This window comes from Pristiophorus japonicus, chromosome 1 (assembly GCF_044704955.1).
Source record: "Pristiophorus japonicus isolate sPriJap1 chromosome 1, sPriJap1.hap1, whole genome shotgun sequence".
Taxonomy (NCBI): domain Eukaryota; kingdom Metazoa; phylum Chordata; class Chondrichthyes; family Pristiophoridae; genus Pristiophorus; species Pristiophorus japonicus.
In genome coordinates, this window is record NC_091977.1 from 247872990 (window position 1) to 247890701 (window position 17712).

Here is a 17712-nt window from a genome sequence, read left to right on the forward strand (position 1 = left end):
GTGACTACACTCCAAAAAGCATTTAATAGGCTGTACAGAGTTTTGAGATGTCCGGTGGTTGTGAAAGGCGCTATATTATATAAATATAAGTCTTTCTTTCTTGTCAGTGCTGAAATGCCCCACAAGGGGGAAAGGGGTCCTGGATCATTGAGAAATGGCAAGTGGACTAGTACCTGGCTCCAGATTCTTTCCCCCCCCCAGCCACTCCCGTCCTCACCCGCCGCGGCCACAGTGATGAAGCAACCCAGTACTTTCATCGTCTTCTCCTCGTAGTGGGTCATAGTGCAGAGGTTTTGGAAACCCCTCCCCCACACTTTACTCTCTCCCGGGCATTGTGCGCATTCTCGTCCCGCAAAGACAAAAACAGAGAAAGAATAGGCTCGCAGTTGTGTGTGGTACAATTGGAGGAACTACTGGTCTGCATCCCCCTGGGGGCTTTCACTGAAAGGCCACTGATCAACTAGTTCCACCTCAGGTAACCGAGTGCTGTGACTACAGTGGGCAAGGGAGTACGGTGGAGCATGATGAGTGTCTTACCTTTCCTGCTCTGGTCAGCTCATTGAATTTCCTGAGGCACAGCTCCACCACCCCGGGCACTGTGGATGCAGCACTCTGCCACCTCCATCCACGCCCGCCACCTGACCGCAAGTGAGGGCTGGTAAGGAGAACGAGCGTAATTTGACATCGGCAGAATGGGCATATTTCGGGGGCAACTTCCAGATTGCACCACCAGGCTGGTATGAATTTCCAGATGTAATAGATATGACAGGAAATTCCAGCCCATATCTGCCCAAGCAGAATGGTGGCGAGTTGCTGACCCACAGGTCGATAGTGCTGTGTGTTGTGTGTGTGTTAGTGTGAAGCTCTTATCCTATTCAGCCCTGCAGCCTGCAGTGGGCTGGCGCTATGGGAGGAGCGCGGGCGGGGTACCTTGAGGATGACTGACAGGAGGCGAGGAGCTCTCGGCTGCACTCAAATCTGAAGGTGTGGAGCACAGCCCGGAGCTTTGTGTCCGTCTTCGCCCCACCGAAGAGTCCGGGTGAGCGTCCCTTCTGAGCAGAACTGCCTCCAGCAACTCAACTTCAATCCAAAGCAGCACACAAGGGGCACAGATGACAACTGTTCGGAAACCGCATCCATTAATCATGCTTGTTTTGCCCTTATTTATACACGGTAAGGGCACCATTTATTTAATCACAATCAAAAAATAGAGATTGCGAGCATAATTATTAGTCTAAAACCGAATGATTACACATGTTGTTGATACTGTAGATTACAGTGAGTGAGATACGGTGCAATTTATATTCTGCGCCCTTTGCTTGCAAATGTATTTTTTGTGTGTGTGCAGGTTGCTGTTCCTCCAAAGCAGAAGACCGACTATTCCGGAGGATATTCCGCCGATATAATCGATACATCAGGCCGGTAGAGAATGTTTCTGACCCGGTCACAGTACAGTTCGAGGTCTCTATGTCTCAGCTGATCAAAGTGGTAAGGGGAAAGACTACGAGTGCGCCTCTATGTATTTATATATTAGAACTCAATTGCACCTGTGTTTATGGACGGTGCTGTCATTTTTAAAGTGTAATTCGTTTCATTTCAATCATCTCTCTGGCAGGACGAAGTCAACCAAATAATGGAGACAAATCTTTGGCTGCGGCATGTAAGTTGTGCCAGGTACACTGTACATAAGCAATGCTCTTCTGAAACATCACTAAAAAGCAGACTTATCTGGTCATTATCACATTGCTGTTTGTGGGAGCTTGCTGTGCGTAGATTGGCTGCAGCATTTCCTACATTACAACACTTCAAAAAAGTACTTCATTGGCCGTAAAGCGCTTTGAGATGTTCAGTGGTCGTAAAAGGCGCTATATAAATGCAAGTCCTTATTTGGTAATAAACGCTTATCTCGTGCAACAACTGTAACATTGCGGTTTGTATATGGTCAACTAATCTAGTTTCTCACTGACATAAAATCAGGGCTAGCTGCAATTTCTGCAATTTGCTTCCAGTCTCTGGGAACTTGATTCCCTTCTAGCCCTTAATTTCATCACAGTCCACCGTGATTAACAAAAGCAAAAGAGTGTACTTTGTTATGTGCATTGAATTAGCAGCAACAGAAAATCTGATCCTCTTTAATTACTTAAAGAACAGGATTTATAAAAGCATTGTGTCTGGTTCACTGCACTATAACAGTTCAATCTGGGAACACCAGACTCAGTACCAGAACGGGCATTTTGTTTTGAGGGAGGCTCTTTGAAACAAAGCAATTTTAAAAGCTACAACAGATGATTCAGAGCGAATATGATTCAGAGTAAAAAAAAACACTGCTGTGGAGAAAGAGCCCGGAGTGGGACTAATTGCATAGCTCTTTCAAAGAGCTGGCACAGGCATGATGGACCGAATGGCCTCCTTCTGTGCTGTATGATTCTATGACGAACGTACGAAGGAAAGAGGGCCTATATGATACAATGAGAAAAAAGTCAATGATAGAGAAGATCATTCCATTGAACTTTGCTCTAATGCATTAACTCTGCCATCATAACACAGGATTGTACTTTAAATAACCAGCGTTTTCTACCTCTGTTAACTTTACTGGTAGACTATTACAAACAAATATCACTCTTTGAAAAAATACAATAACAATAACTTGCATTTATATTGTTATGTATGTAACCCTTGGCAACCTGTATCATACCACCACTAGAGGGCCTACCTGTTGGAGTCCCAAGGGATCCCAGCATCCCTTGGGAGCACTGTATATAAGCGGGTCTCCCATGCTGTACCAACACTCTGGAGTTTAAATAAAGGAGCTAAGGTCACACTTACTCATTGTATGCAGTAGTCACACTTACTCAGTGTATGCAGTACTCAGTTGCATCATTTTATTATGAGCGTAACAGTTGGCGACAAGATAACGAACAACCACGCAAAAATGCAAAGAACTGTTGGTATCCTGGAGAAATTCTCAGAAGGAGACGATTGGGAGGCCTTCGTGGAGCGATTCGACCAATACTTCGTGGCCAAGGAGCTGGAAGGGGACGAGAACGATGCCAAACGAAGGGCAATCCTCCTTATTGTCTGTGGGGCAACAACCGATGGCCTCATGAAGAATCTTCTAGCTCCGGTGAAACCAACAACCAAATCCTATGAAGAACTGTGTACACTGGTCCGGGAGCACCTAAATCCGAGGAAAGTGTATTGATGGCAAGGTATCGGTTCTACATATGTCAACGGTCTGAAAGCCAGGAAGTGGCGAGCTACGTCGCCGAACTAAGGCACCTTGCAGGACATTGCGAATTCGATGGATTCCTTTAGCAAATGCTAAGAGACCTTTTTGTGCTTGGCATTGGCCATGAGGTTATCCTTCGCAAACTATTGACTATTGAAACACCGAATCTGAGCAAAGCCATAACAATAGCCCAGACATTTATGTCCACCAGCGACAACACCAAACAAATTTCGCAGCATAAAAAGGTTTCGGCTAGTACTGTACACAAAGTAATGTCGTTTTCAGGCAGGAATGCATATGGCAGAACGTACACACCGGCAGCTGCATGAGCTCAGATGACCCAGAGTCCACCATCAATCGTTAATGCAAGGCAGTTAACACCTTGTTGGTGCTGCGGAGTTGATCATCGAATCCATCAATGCTGCTTCAAACACTATGCGTGCAAAGGCTGTGGAACAATGGGACACCTCCAGCGAATGTGCAGATGAGCTGCAAACCCTGCAAACCACCACGTTGCAGAGGAAGATCGATCCATAGTGGATCAGGCTGAACTAGAGACTCGAACCGAGGAGGCAGAAGTGTACGGGGTATACACCTGCACCACGAAATGTCCACCGATCATGTTAAAAGTTGAACTGAACGGAATTCCAGTATCCATGGAACTGGATACGGGTGCGAGTCAGTCTATCATGAGCAAAAAGGCCTTTGACAGGCTGTGGTGCAACAAGGCATGCAGGCCCAAGCTTAGCCCCATTCATACCAAGCTAAGAACTTACGCCAAGGAGCTGATCCCTGTTATTGGCAATGCAGAAGTAGAAGTCTCCTATGATGGAGCAGTGCACGAACTCCCACTATGGATTGTACCAAGAGATGGCCCCACACTGTTCGGCAGAAGCTGGCTGGGAAAAATCCGCTGGAACTGGGACGACATCCGAGCGCTTTCGTCCATCGATGATGCCTCACGTGCCCAAGTTCTGAGCAAGTTCCTGTCGTTGTTTGAACCAGGCATTGGAAGTTTCTCGGGGGCTAAGGTGCAGATCCACTTGGTTCCCGGTAAACGGCCCATCACCTTAAGGCACGGGCGGTGCCATATATGATGTGAGAGAAAGTGGAAATTGAGCTGGACAGGCTGCAGTGAGAAGGCATCATCACGCTGGTGGAGTTCAACGAGTGGGCCAGTCCGATTGTTCCAGTCCTCAAAGGCGATGGCACGGTCAGAAGTTGTGGGGACTATAAAGTAACGATTAACCGTTTTTCGCTACAGGACCAGTACCCATTACCCAAGGCAGACGACCTATTTGCGATCCTGGCTGGAGAAAAGACATTCACCAAGTTGTATCTGACCTCGGCCTACATGACGCAGGAGCTGGAGGAATCATCGAAAGGCCTCAACACGCACAAAGGTCTGTTCATCTACAATAGATGCCCGTTTGGGATTCGATCGGCCGTGGCAATTTTCCAATGGAACCTGGAGAGCCTGCTAAAGTCTGTTCCGCGCACCGTGGTTTTCCAGGTCGATATATTGGTCACAGGTCAGGGCACCATCGGATACTTGCAGAACCTCGAAGAGGTTCTAAGTCGGCTAGATCGCGTGGGACTCAGGTTAAAACGCTCAAAGTATGTTTTCCTGATGCCAGAGGGCGCCCTCTTGGGGAGAAGAATCGCAGGAGACAGCATGAGACCCACCGACGCCAAGACGGAGGCCATCAATATCGCGCCGAGACCACAGAACGTGACGGAGCTGCGGTCGTTCCTGGGACTCCTCAACTATTTTGGTAATTTCCTACCCGGGTTAAGCATCTTGCCACAACCCGTACATGTGCTACTGCGCAACGGAGGCAACTGGGTATGGGGGAAATCACAAGAGGCTGCTTTTGAGAAAGCCAGAAATCTGTTATGTTCCAACAAACTGCTTGTTCTGTATAACCAATGTAAACGATTAGTGCTAGCTTGCGATATGTCGTCATACAGGGTCGAGTTTGTGTCACAACAGGCTAACAAATCGGAAATATTGCAATTGGTCGCCGATGCGTCCAGGAGTTTGTCTAAAGCCGAAAGGGCTTACAGCATGATTGAAAAAGAAGCTATTGCATGCGTTTACGGGGTGAAAAAAATGCACCAGTATCTGTTTGGTCTCAAGTTTGAGCTAGAAACTGACCATAAGCCGCTCATATCGCTATTCTTAGAGAGCAAAGGTATAAATACCAATGCCTCTGCCCACATCCAAAGATGGGTGCTCACGCTGTCTGCATACAACTATGTAATCCGCCACAGACCAGGCACAGAGAACTGTGCTGATGCTCTCAGTCGGCTACCATTGCCCACCACCGGGGTGGAAATGGCACAGCCTGCGCACTTGCTCTTGGTGATTGATGCATTCGAAACCAAAAAGTCACCCATTACGGCCTGCCAGATCAGGACCTGGATCAGCCAGGATTCTTTACTGTCCCTGGTAAAAAAAACTGTGTCCTCCATGGGAGCTGGTCCAGCATCCCAGCAGAGATGCATGAAGAGGTCAAGCCGTTCCAGCGGCGCAAAGACGAAATGTCCATACAGGCGAACTGTTTTTTGTGGGGTGATCGTGTGGTTTTGCCCAAGAAAGGCAGAGAAATGTTAATTCATGACCTACACAGCACCCACCCAGGCATAGTAATGATGAAAGCCATAGCCAGATCCCATGTGTGGTGGCCCGGCATTAACTCAGATTTGGAGTCTTGCGTGCGCCAATGCAACACTTGCTCTCAACTGAGCAATGTACCCAGAGAGGCACCGCTAAGTTTGTAGTCATGGCCCTCCAAAATGTGGTCTAGGATCCACGTTGACTTTGCGGGCCCATTTCTAGGCAAAATGTTTTTGGTTGTTGTGGATACTTACTCAAAATGTATTGAATGTGTAATAATGTCTGTAAGCACGTCCACTGCCACCATCGAAAGCCTACGAGCCATGTTTGCCACGCACGCCCTGCCTGATGTCCTTGTCAGCGACAGTAGGCTGTGTTTCACCAGTGCTGAATTCAAGGAATTCATGACCCGCAATGGGATCAAGCACGTCACATCTGCCCCGTTCAAGCCCACATCTAACGGCCAGGCAGAACGGGCAGTCCAAACCATCAAGCAAAGCTTGAGACGCGTGTCGGAAGGCTCCCTGCAGACCCGCCTGTCCCGAGTCCTGCTCAGCTACTGCACCAGACTCCACTCGCTCACCGGGGCTCCCCTAGCCGAGATGCTCATGAAAAGAGCGCTCAAAACAAGGCTCTCTTGCCCATCCTGATCTCCATGATCACGTCGAGGGCAGACGGCATTAACAAAGCATGTACCATGATCGCGCAAACTTGTCATGCAATATTTAAGTCAATTACCCTGTATTTGTACTCAACTATGGACATGGTCCCAAATGGCTTTCTGGCACTGTCATAGCCAAAGAAGGGAGTAGGGTGTTTCAGGTCAAACTGGCCAATGGACTAACATACAGAAAGCATTTGGACCAAACCAAATTGCGGTTCGCAAACAGCCACGAGCAACCCGAAGAGGACACTACCAACTTCAACCCTCCAACACACACACAAGTGGCAACCAACATCACGGTTGACCACGAAGCTGAACTCACCATCCCCAGCAGCCCAGCAAAGCCAGCTGCACAGCAGCCCAGTGAAGAACCAACCAACTCACCCACACCTGCATTCATACTGAGACAATCGACAAGGGAGCGAAAAGCCCCAGATCGTCTCACCCTGTAAATAAGTGTACTATTGACTTTGGGAGGGAGTGATGTTATGTATGTAACCCTTGGCAATCTATATCATACCACCACCAGAGGGCTTATCTGTTGGAGTCCCAAGGGATCCCAGCATCCCTTGGGAGCACTGTATATAAGCAGGCCTCTAATGCTGTACCAACACTCTGGAGTTTAAATAAAGGAGCTAAGGTCACACTTACTCATTGTATACAGCACTCAGTTGCATCACTTTATTATGAGCGTAACATATATAGCGCCTTTAACATAGTAAAACATCCCAAGGCACTTCACAGCAGCGATATCAAACAAAATTTGACACCAAGCCACATAATGAGATATTAGCACAGATGCCCAAAAGCTTGATCAAAGAGGTAGGTTTTAAGGAGTGTCTTAAATGAGGAAAGAGAAGTGGAGAGGAAGAGAGGCTTAGGGAGGGAATGCTAGAGCATTAAGGCCTTGGCATCTGAAGGCAGGGCCACCAATGGTGGAGGGATTAAAATCAGGGATGCACAAGAGGCCAGAATTAGAGGAATTAGAGGAGTGCAGATATCTCAGGATGGGGGTGGGGGGCTTGTGGGGCTGGAGGTGATTAAAGAGATAGGGAGGGGCGAGGCCATGGAGAGATTTGAAAATAAGGATGAGAATTCTAAAATCGAGGCTTTGCTTAACCGGGAGCCAATGAGTGTGGTTCCAGGGATGAGGGACTTCAGTTACATGGATAGACTGGAGTAGCTGGGGTTGTTCTCCTTAGAGCAGAGAAGGTTGAGAGGAGATCTGACATAGGTGTTCAAAATCATTATCAGTCTAGACAGACTAGATAGAGAGCAGATAGAAAGCAACTGTTCTCATTGGAAGAGGAGTTGAGAACCAGAAGACACAGATTTAAGGTATCTGGCAGAAGAACCAAATGGGGACATAAGGAAGAACTTTTTTATGCAGTGACTGGTTAGGATCTGGAATGCACTACCTGAAAGGGTGGTGGAGGCAGACTCAATCACGGCTTTCAAAAGCGAATTGGATAAGTAAATGAAAGAAAAAAAATTGCTGGGTTACAGGGAAATGGTAGTGGAATGGGACTAGCTGAAGTGCTCTTGCAGAGAGCTGGCATAGGCTCGAATGGCCGAATGGCCTCCTTCTGTGCTGTAACCATTCTGTGATTCTATGATCCACTGTGTTCCCTGCTGGTGAGAGGGGGAAAGTGATCATCCGCAGTGTCATTTGGGTCGTCTTGCCCGTGCTTTCAAACTCTACAGCTACTGGTTTTGGATTGGCAGTGCAGTTTAAGGGAATAAAGGGTAATGGAGAGCGGGCAGAGAAATGGACCTGAGTCCATGATCGGATCAGCCATGATCGTATTAAATGGCGGAGCAGGCTCGAGGGGCCGTATGGCCTACTTCTGCTCCTATTTCTTATTATCTTATAAGGAAAGCATTTACACACATGCATTGCAATACACCAGTTGCTGCTGTGTTGTGTTGAAGTTGGTATGTGCTATACAAAGATTGAGACCAGCTATCACAGTGGGATATCTGATGTTACAAAACAACCCAGGGAGCTGCTTGCTTCACATCTCAACTGCAAGTTCCAACGCGATCTTCTGCAGTTTGGTTTCCAGAATTCACAGTGGAGAAGGAGCACAGCAAATAAAATTGGGAATTTGATGAAAAGTTGGTCTTGCGTATTGTACGAAACGTGTTCTGCCATTCGGAAATGCAACACTGTCATATATGCATATAATCCGAGTCATTGCGGAATCAATTCAACAGACTTTGGGATGATTAAAACCAGGAAGTAAGTATCAGGTTGCGGAAGAGTCAGTGTAAATTGGCTCTGCAAACCCAACGCAACTGCGGAGCAATTCCCTAGTGTAATGTATGTACCTGTCAGTATATTCACAGGTTTGCAGAGCTGTTGCATTGTGAGTGGCTTAGACAATCATGTGATATTCACAAGACTCAATAAAACACCAGTCAGTTGGGTTTAGGTCATCCATGATGAGGTATGCAGTTATGAGCCTAGTGGATGAACTAGTAATGTGTAGTGTGATTGTTAAACCTTTGTTAATAAACCAACTAGTTTTTTAAAGCTATGTGTTGCTATTAATTCTTAAGCAAGAACCCTTGAAGCAAATATCTTACAGCTATCAGTTCACTTGGTACAGTTATAAATGCACACTAGATGTAGTCTTGGTCTGCAATCAGGAAACATTGAAGACAATTTAAATTATTGTCAATGATTCCTGGGTGTAGGTTTTTAAAGATTGGTCGATCTGAAAGACCCTGAGCAGTTAGTATATTATGGGTAATGGTGGGGATTTACAATGAGAATCAGAACATCACTTGTATGACATTTGCACATCTCCCACCCCACATTCAAAGGGACAATTACAACAGTAGATAATATCTTGAGATCTATGGGACTGTCCCATTCAGTTCGACTTCTCCAATTGTGTAGAAGCTGCATCAGTTAGACAAGTTAATGATTTAAATATCTCAAAAACCTGTTGTTGGATCTTCCATGCTCACTACCCAGAAATCTGCAGAATGTCATCTTTCCAGCCACAAGTGGCATTATTAAAACATGCTGGACCATGATACTGCAGATGCAAAGTCTTGCTTTAAAAACGTAAGAAATAGGAGCAGGAATAGGCCATACGGCCCCTCGTGCCTTCTCTGCCCTTCAATAAGATCATGGCTGATCATCGACTTCAACTCGACTTTCCCGCCTGTTCTCCATATCCCTTGATTCCCCTAGACTCCAAAAATCTATCTATATCAGCCTTGAATATATTCAGAGACTCTGCATCCACAGCCCACTGGAGCAGATAATTCCAAAGATTCACAACCCTTTGAGTGAAGAAACCCCTCCTCATCCCTGTCTTAAATGGCCTACCCCTTATCCTTAGACTGTGCCCCCTAGTTCTAGACACTCCAGCCAGGGGAAACAACCTCTCAGCACCAACCCTGTCAATCCCCTTCAGAAAGCTTTCCTCCTCTTCGGGAGCGTAACTATTTTACTGATTATTATAGTATTTACTATCACCGTTTTATTAATGTTAAAATGATACAATTAGAACCACCTGTAAAACTGGATTATGGATTTTCGGGATTATTGCGGTCTTTTTATGAGTTCACTGACTCCATTGTGCGTATGATAGAGTAACTTTAGTCTTAAAACATTCCAGTAAATTAATAGTGGGCCATGCCTAATAAATACTTCTAATGTTGATAAAACAACTGTGCATATATTTACATCGAACTCAACATTTCCATTCTTCCCTGGGTCCTTCTAACAGATCTGGAACGATTACAAATTGCGATGGAACCTAGTAGATTATGATGGGATCGAATACATCAGAGTTCCGTCTGACAAGATCTGGAAACCAGACATTGTACTGTATAACAAGTGAGTTCCATATGACCATTAAACGGGCGATGATGCTTTATTCTGATGGGAGTATTTAATCACTGTTTCTCTAGATGTTTTCTAGGTGCACTGATTACTTTTGGACCCTTGGTCTTTGCAGTGCAGTCGGGGATTTCCAAGTTGAAGACAAAACTAAAGCGATACTCAAGTATGACGGCACCGTGACCTGGATACCTCCTGCTATTTTTAAAAGCTCCTGTCCAATGGACATCACCTATTTTCCTTTTGACTATCAGAACTGTTCAATGAAATTTGGATCCTGGACCCATGATAAAGCCAAGATTGACCTAGCCATCATAGGGTCCAAAGTAAATCTGAAAGACTTTTGGGAGAGTGGTGAATGGGAGATCATCGATGCTCCTGGATACAAGCATGACATCAAGTACAACTGCTGTGAAGAGATTTATCAGGACATCACATATTCATTCTACATACGAAGACTGCCCTTGTTTTACACCATCAACCTGATCATCCCCTGTCTCTTAATCTCCTTTTTGACTGTTCTAGTCTTTTATCTGCCCTCTGACTGTGGGGAGAAGGTCACTCTATGTATATCTGTCCTTCTCTCCTTGACGGTATTTCTGCTTGTTATCACTGAAACCATCCCTTCCACCTCTCTGGTGATTCCTTTGATTGGCGAGTACCTCTTATTTACAATGATCTTCGTAACTCTCTCTATCGTTATAACAGTCTTTGTCCTGAATGTCCACTATCGAACTCCAACCACTCACATCATGCCAGAGTGGGTGCGGAGGGTCTTCCTGCACTTCTTACCCAGAGTGATGTTGATGAGAAGGCCCTTAGATGAAAAGCAAGCTGAAAAGTCGAGGAGCAGGCGAACGAAGGCTAACTGTCCCCAAACAGACTGTACCAACTATCTGGAATACGATGACTTCAGGTTTGCCAAAGACCAGACAAAATGCCCCTGCCAGTATTGCAAAGAGCCCAGTGATGGTGCTTCCTGTAACCTGAGCCAACACATCAGTCCTCAGTCACTCGAGACTCTGCTGGGTGTCTCGGTTCTTTCCCCTGAAATCCGACAGGCTATAGAGAGTATCAAGTACATTGCAGAAAACACAAAGAGCCAGAATGCAGCCAAAGAGGTAGGTAGAGTGCATCCGTTTAATGGGCGAGCAATAAGGTCTAGTACTGTAATCTTAACAGCCCTGCTATTTAGCTTCTTTGCTGCAAGTTACATAGAATTACACTGAATGTACAGCACAGAAACAGGCCATTTGGCCCAACTCGTTCATGCCGGTGTTTAGGTTCCCCTTAAATGCATCTATGCTATTCACCTCAACTACTCTTTGTGGTAGCATGATCCACATTCTAACCACTCTCTGTGTAAATAAGTTTCTTCTGAATTCCCTACTGGATTTATTAGTGACTATCTTATAATTATGGCCGCTAGTTTTGGTCTCCCCCACAAGTGGAAATATTTTCTCTACATCTACCTCATCAAACCCTTTCATAATCTTGAAGACCTCTATCAGGCCACTCCTAAGCCTATTAATCTTTCCTGATAGGTATAACCTCTCAGTTCTAGTATCATCCTTGTAAATCTTTTTCTCACCTACTACAGTGCCTCTATATCCTATTTATAATATGGAGACCAGATTGTACACTAAATGCCCCATTGCACCTTGCTGTCAAACTTTGACAATGTCCCTTGACATTGCCCATATCATCATACACCTCTTACAGTCTTCGGTCAATATCACTCCAGTGTTGCTTACAGAAACGTTAACATTTTAGACAGATTTTAATGTACAGAAACTTGCATATCCCAGCTAGAATGTGTTCTCATTGACTAATGAGGAAGAAATAAAAATGAATTTTTTCCAGGCAGAAAGACAATCACACATCGCCCGAGTTCCTATTATTCCAATAGGAAGTACCAAAGCCTCAAGTACCTGTAAAGGATTCCATTTACCCAATTCAAAATTCAACCAAAGGGGCAGAAAAAAGACAAATTACTTGAAGAAAAAAGCAATGTGTGTCAAAATAATGTGACCAATTGGTGAGTAATTTTAATATCGATGGATAATAGAATTACCTCCTTGCAAATGGTCTTTTGCAATCTCCCCTTAGTGCCAAATCCACTCTCAAATGCACACAGATATCTATAACCCACTGCAGTTTTACGTTGGTGATTTATGTCATCATCAGAATGGAGGGATTAAATTACAACTGCATTAATCATCCCCAAACATCCACAAACCACTCTCTGTATTTACAGTTTTGTATCTTAATGTGTTTATTTCTTATGCTTATTTAATTTATATTTTTATTATTATTTTATATTTTTGTATTTATATCTTATTCTTGGCAAATGTTGTTATGAACTCAGGTCATTTTCTTCTTGTTCTATAAGTCCTGCTATCAATGTCCCTTTCTGTGAAATGTACTGATTGTTCACTAATTCAAATACTGACAAGCCCGGTTCTCACAGGGTTAATGTGGGCGAGCTAGCTCGTTTTGTATGAAGTATTATGAGGTCTATTTAATTATTGGATGTCACCAAGAAAAAACAAAATGTTACAAGCACTATTAGGTTGGAGCTGGGGGTGTTTTGCTGTTGCGGATGGGAGTGTCACAGCCCAATGACTAATAATACTAATCATTCAGATGAACAATAAGGTAAACAGTGAAAATGGCACAAGAGATTAACATCTTACTATCCCTTCCTACTTTTAAACACATACAAGTTATATAAACATAGTTTCCCATTAACCGTGCTTAAAATAATTCTTAAGATATTGTGATCTATTTGCATCGTGCATTTTCTGTACCTTTTAAAGAAAGAGCTTGCATTTTTATAGCACCTTTTATGACCAGAGGGCGTTCCAAAGCACTTTACAGCCAATGAATTACTTCTGAAGTGTAGTTACTGTTGTAAAGTAGGGAAACACAGCAGCAATTTGCACACAGCAAGATACGATAAACAGCGGTGAGTTAATTGATCAGATAATCTGTTTCGGTGATGTTGATTGAGGGATAAATGTTGGTCAGGACACTGGGGAGAACACCCCTGTTCTTCTTCAAATAGTGCTGTGGGATCTTTTATGTCCACCTAGGAGAGCAGACAGGGTTTAAGGTCTCCCGGACAGAGTTTAAAGCATGTTGACATGCCAGTCTAGATTATGCACTCAAGACTCCGGAGTGGGTTTTGAACCCACAACCTAGTGACTGAGGCGGGAATGCTACCTACTACTGAGCCAAGGCTGACATCTTTTCAAGCATTGCAGTATAAAAGGCCTTCAGTAGTTAACTTCTGCACATTTATTTCAGGCAATGGGAATAGGACACTTGGATTTAAATAAAAAAGAATATGTGGGCAATTCTAGTTTTCTTTCTTGTGTTTTTCATCTAAACATTGGGTTTATTGGGTTCTCTACATTTAATAAGAATCTGTCATTAATAAGAAAAGAGCATGGAGAACTGAACTGCTTTGTTTGGTTCACCCACTAAAGTACCCAATTAAATGCAGCTCAATATTATCCTTAGAGTCACTTTGCAGTTGATTGCGAACAGTGGTATCTATGAATAAGTCTGATCAAACCAAGAGATGGCACAATTAATCAGTCAAATTTCAGCATGTCAGAGTTGCACAACCAGACAGTAAATTGCAGAGCAATTAGCGAGCAACAACTTTACGGATGGCAGCTGACAAAGGCTTTCATAGCGCCAGCACAGAGGGATTGATGTTGAGGTTCTTTTTCAAATCCATCGACAAATTAAATCCCATTTCCAAAAAGTTAGTCATGTGGTTACATGATGCGATTATTTTAAAGTTAGCAGTGGAGCTGCGCTGCACATCTTGTTTAAGTGCAAACGTTTTCTGCCACTCAGTTGCAGCCGAACCAGCAACACTTCAGCAATTTCTTTCCACAGATCTCTGAAGGTAGCAGGCCAGGTAGATATGGTGGTTAAAAAGGCATACGGAATACTTGCTTTATTGGCCGAGGCATAGAATACAAGAGCAGGGAGGTTATGCTTGAACTGTATAAAACACTGGTTAGGCCATAGCTAGAGTACTGCATGCAGTGCTGGTCACCGCATTACAGGAAGGACATAATTGCATTGGAGAGGGTACAGAGGAGATTTACGAGGATGTTGCCTGGACTGAGGAAAGATTGGATAGACTGGAGTTGTTTTCTTTGGAACAGAGGAGGCTGAGGGGAGACCTTACTGAGGTGTATAAAATTATGAGGGGCCTAGATAGAGTGAATAGGAAGGACCTATTTCCCTTAGCAGAGGGGTCAACAACCAGGGGACATAGATTTAAAGTAATTGGTGGGAGGTTTAGAGGGGATTTGAGGGGAAATTTCTTCATCCAGAGTGTGGTGGGGGTCTGGAACTCACTGCCTGAAAGGGTGGTAGAGGCAGAAGCCCTCACCACATTGGATGTGCACTTGAAGTGCTGTAACCCATTGGGCTACGGACCAAGAGCTGGAAAGTGGGATTAGGCTGGATTGCTCTTTGTCGGCCAGTGCGGACACGATGGGCTGAAATGGCCTCCTTCTGTGCTGTAAGTTTCTATGATTCTATTTTGTTGGACTATGTAATTCCCAGAGAAGGTACCCACTCCCATCACTTTAGTTTGTCACTATTTGCAGTCTAACTGCACAGGTGGTAAGTCAACCTTTCAACTTTAAAAAGCACATCCTATATGTTTGTAAAGATCCACTGTATCTCTTTTAAGAACGGTCTCTCTCCTCATGATCCCATTAGTTCTTTTCCAACATTACCAGCCAGAGACCAGTCAAAAGAACGCTGGATGTGGATTTAAGTACACATGCATAGAACCATACTTTCCCCCCTGACTAGAGAACCAGATAATTCAGTTTGGTCACTCTCACCATTCTTAAACCTGAAGTATAACTGCAGTCCCTTTCCTAGAATATAACTTCCACTTTTGTAAGACAAACTAACAGGAAGCATGTGAGTCAAGCCCCACTCCAGGGACCTGAGCATGAGATAAATGACGCTGAAACAATCAGTTTTTGGTGGCGGTGGTTGAGAGTTAAATATTGGCTGACACTCCCGTGCAGTACTGAGGGAATACTGCACTTTCAGAGGTGTTGTCTTTCAGCTGCCCAATCCCTCTCTTGGGTGGTAAAAGATCCCATGGCACTATTCAGAGAAGAGCAGGGGAGTTCTCACAGTCCTAGCCAATATCTATCTCTAAATCACCGCCACCAAAACCAGATTATTTCTGGTCATTTATCTCATTGCTGTTTGTGGCATTTTGCTGTGTTTATCTACATTACAACAGTGACTACACTTTAAAATACTTGACTGATGCAAATTTGTTTGCAATTTACTCATTTGTTTCTTTAATATCTGGTTATATCATGTCTTGGAGAATGTCACCAGATAAGACTTTGGATGTGGAGCTTCAGTCATATTAGGTTATTTTCAACAATAACATTACACAAAAATTCTCCCTATATATTTTGATGCTTTGGGTTTTTCCATTATTCTATAAATCACCTTATCCTGTCCCAAGCCTTCTGTTTCATTTCTAAAACTCAAAAGCTAAGCATAGGGGGGTTATTAACTATCTATATTTGAAATAAGTGGGTAGGTAATACTATACTCTGTTTGTGTTTTGCAGGTGGAAGATGATTGGAAATATGTGGCTTTGGTAATTGATAGGATATTCCTGTGGGTATTTGTGTTAGTTTGTGTTCTGGGAACTGCGGGATTGTTTCTCCAGCCACTGATGGCTGCAGAGTAAACATAGTGTATATTTGTATATCATACCAGTGTTGTATGTCAAGTCATACATGTCGAACATAGCATGTCAACATTAAAAAGCAAAGAATGACTCCATTGGAATCTCCATCCTTGATACCGTACAAAGATTGACTGTCAGCAAATCACTGTTCCTGTGACCATTTATGTATGAAACCATAAATCATCTGTATTACATAATACTGTATCATAATACTAGTACAGGTTGAACCTCCTTTATCCGGAACTCCCTTATATGGAACCACCCCTCGTTCAGAGCCATTCCTGGCCGCTGGGTGGCACACAACACGGCTGATTAAAATCCTCAAAAAATATCAATAAAAAAAAAACTTGCCTATTTACACTTACAGACCCACAATAAACTTACCACAAATCCTCGAAAAATATCAATGTAAAATAAATTTACCCAACTTTGCCACCGACACCTTGGGGCCCTCCCACACCTCGGGGCCCTCCGACACCTCGGGGCCCACCAACACCTCGGGGCCCGACAGCCCGCCAACACCACACTGATGGAATTTCCAATAAAAATTGTTCGTAAATGTTTTCAAAGTACTTACCTTTTTAATATTTTGGATCAGCTAACCATTCCATAGATTCTGAGAATATCCTAACTCTAGAACTCTAGAATAGTTTGGTCTCCAATGTGAGCTGAGACTGACTGACTCAGCTGAAAACACGTGACCTCCCCTTATCCGGAAATAGCCCTCATTCAGTACAGGCCAGGTCCTAAGCGTTCCAGATAAGGGGGGTTCAACCTGTACATCATGTTCAATGTTCCTATATTGTGAGTCATGTAATGATTACCTCATTAAAAATGCACCCCGTTAACATTTAAAACTGTATCAACCATGAAATCATATTGTGGATTGTATCTGTCCTTATTGTACTTCTCTTCCAATAACTACTTTTAAAGATTTTTTTTATTTGTTGACGTGTACATTTAAAAAAGATTGTAGATAAACCATATTGAATGTCTTTCTCCAAAGTACTTAGAACAACAGGTAATTTTAAAAGCATGTTTGTGAAAGGATATAGATTAGAGAAGAAAATGAATGGATTCCAATATACAGCAACTGCAAAAAATGGGACTATTAAAGATCACTGATATTAAAATAAGTGGCTGGCAATGTTGGTTCCAACCATTACAACATTTTTATATAATGCACATTGAATGTATTAGATCTGAAATACAATTATTACCTAGTCTACTTTATTTTCAAATGCTGTTTTGCAATCTTTTCCCCTCCTTTCCTGTCATCACTAGGTCATGATTCTATGAGTACCAGAAGCTCTCCTGTATTTTGCCCAAGTGATCATTCTTCATGCATGCACCTAGACTATGAGGATCTGTAGGCTATTTGATTCTGGAAGGCTTCACAGTCAAGCATGTTCTTAACTGACATATGCACTTTTCAGCTTGAGTTGGACCAGGCTAGGGAAACCTGGTTGTATTTCCCCTCTCCTTAGTTGTGGAGCTGAGGCCAAATGTTTCACCCTGACAAGAACCAGGCTGTGATCAACCAACTGAACTAAATGATCAAGACTGGAAACTGCCTGAT

At 43.7% G+C, this 17712-nt stretch overlaps 1 protein-coding gene across 1 annotated transcript; it reads left to right on the top strand.

The window, feature by feature from the left end:
* The first annotated feature begins 1112 nt into the window (after positions 1–1112).
* On the top strand, positions 1113–16133 carry LOC139245437 (neuronal acetylcholine receptor subunit alpha-3-like). The gene is made up of 6 exons (XM_070871170.1): positions 1113–1173; positions 1349–1488; positions 1616–1660; positions 10260–10369; positions 10491–11493; positions 16011–16133. The coding sequence occupies exons 1-6, from the start codon at positions 1113–1115 to the stop codon at positions 16131–16133; spliced, it is 1482 nt and encodes a 493-aa protein (XP_070727271.1).
* The last annotated feature ends 1579 nt before the right edge of the window (positions 16134–17712 follow it).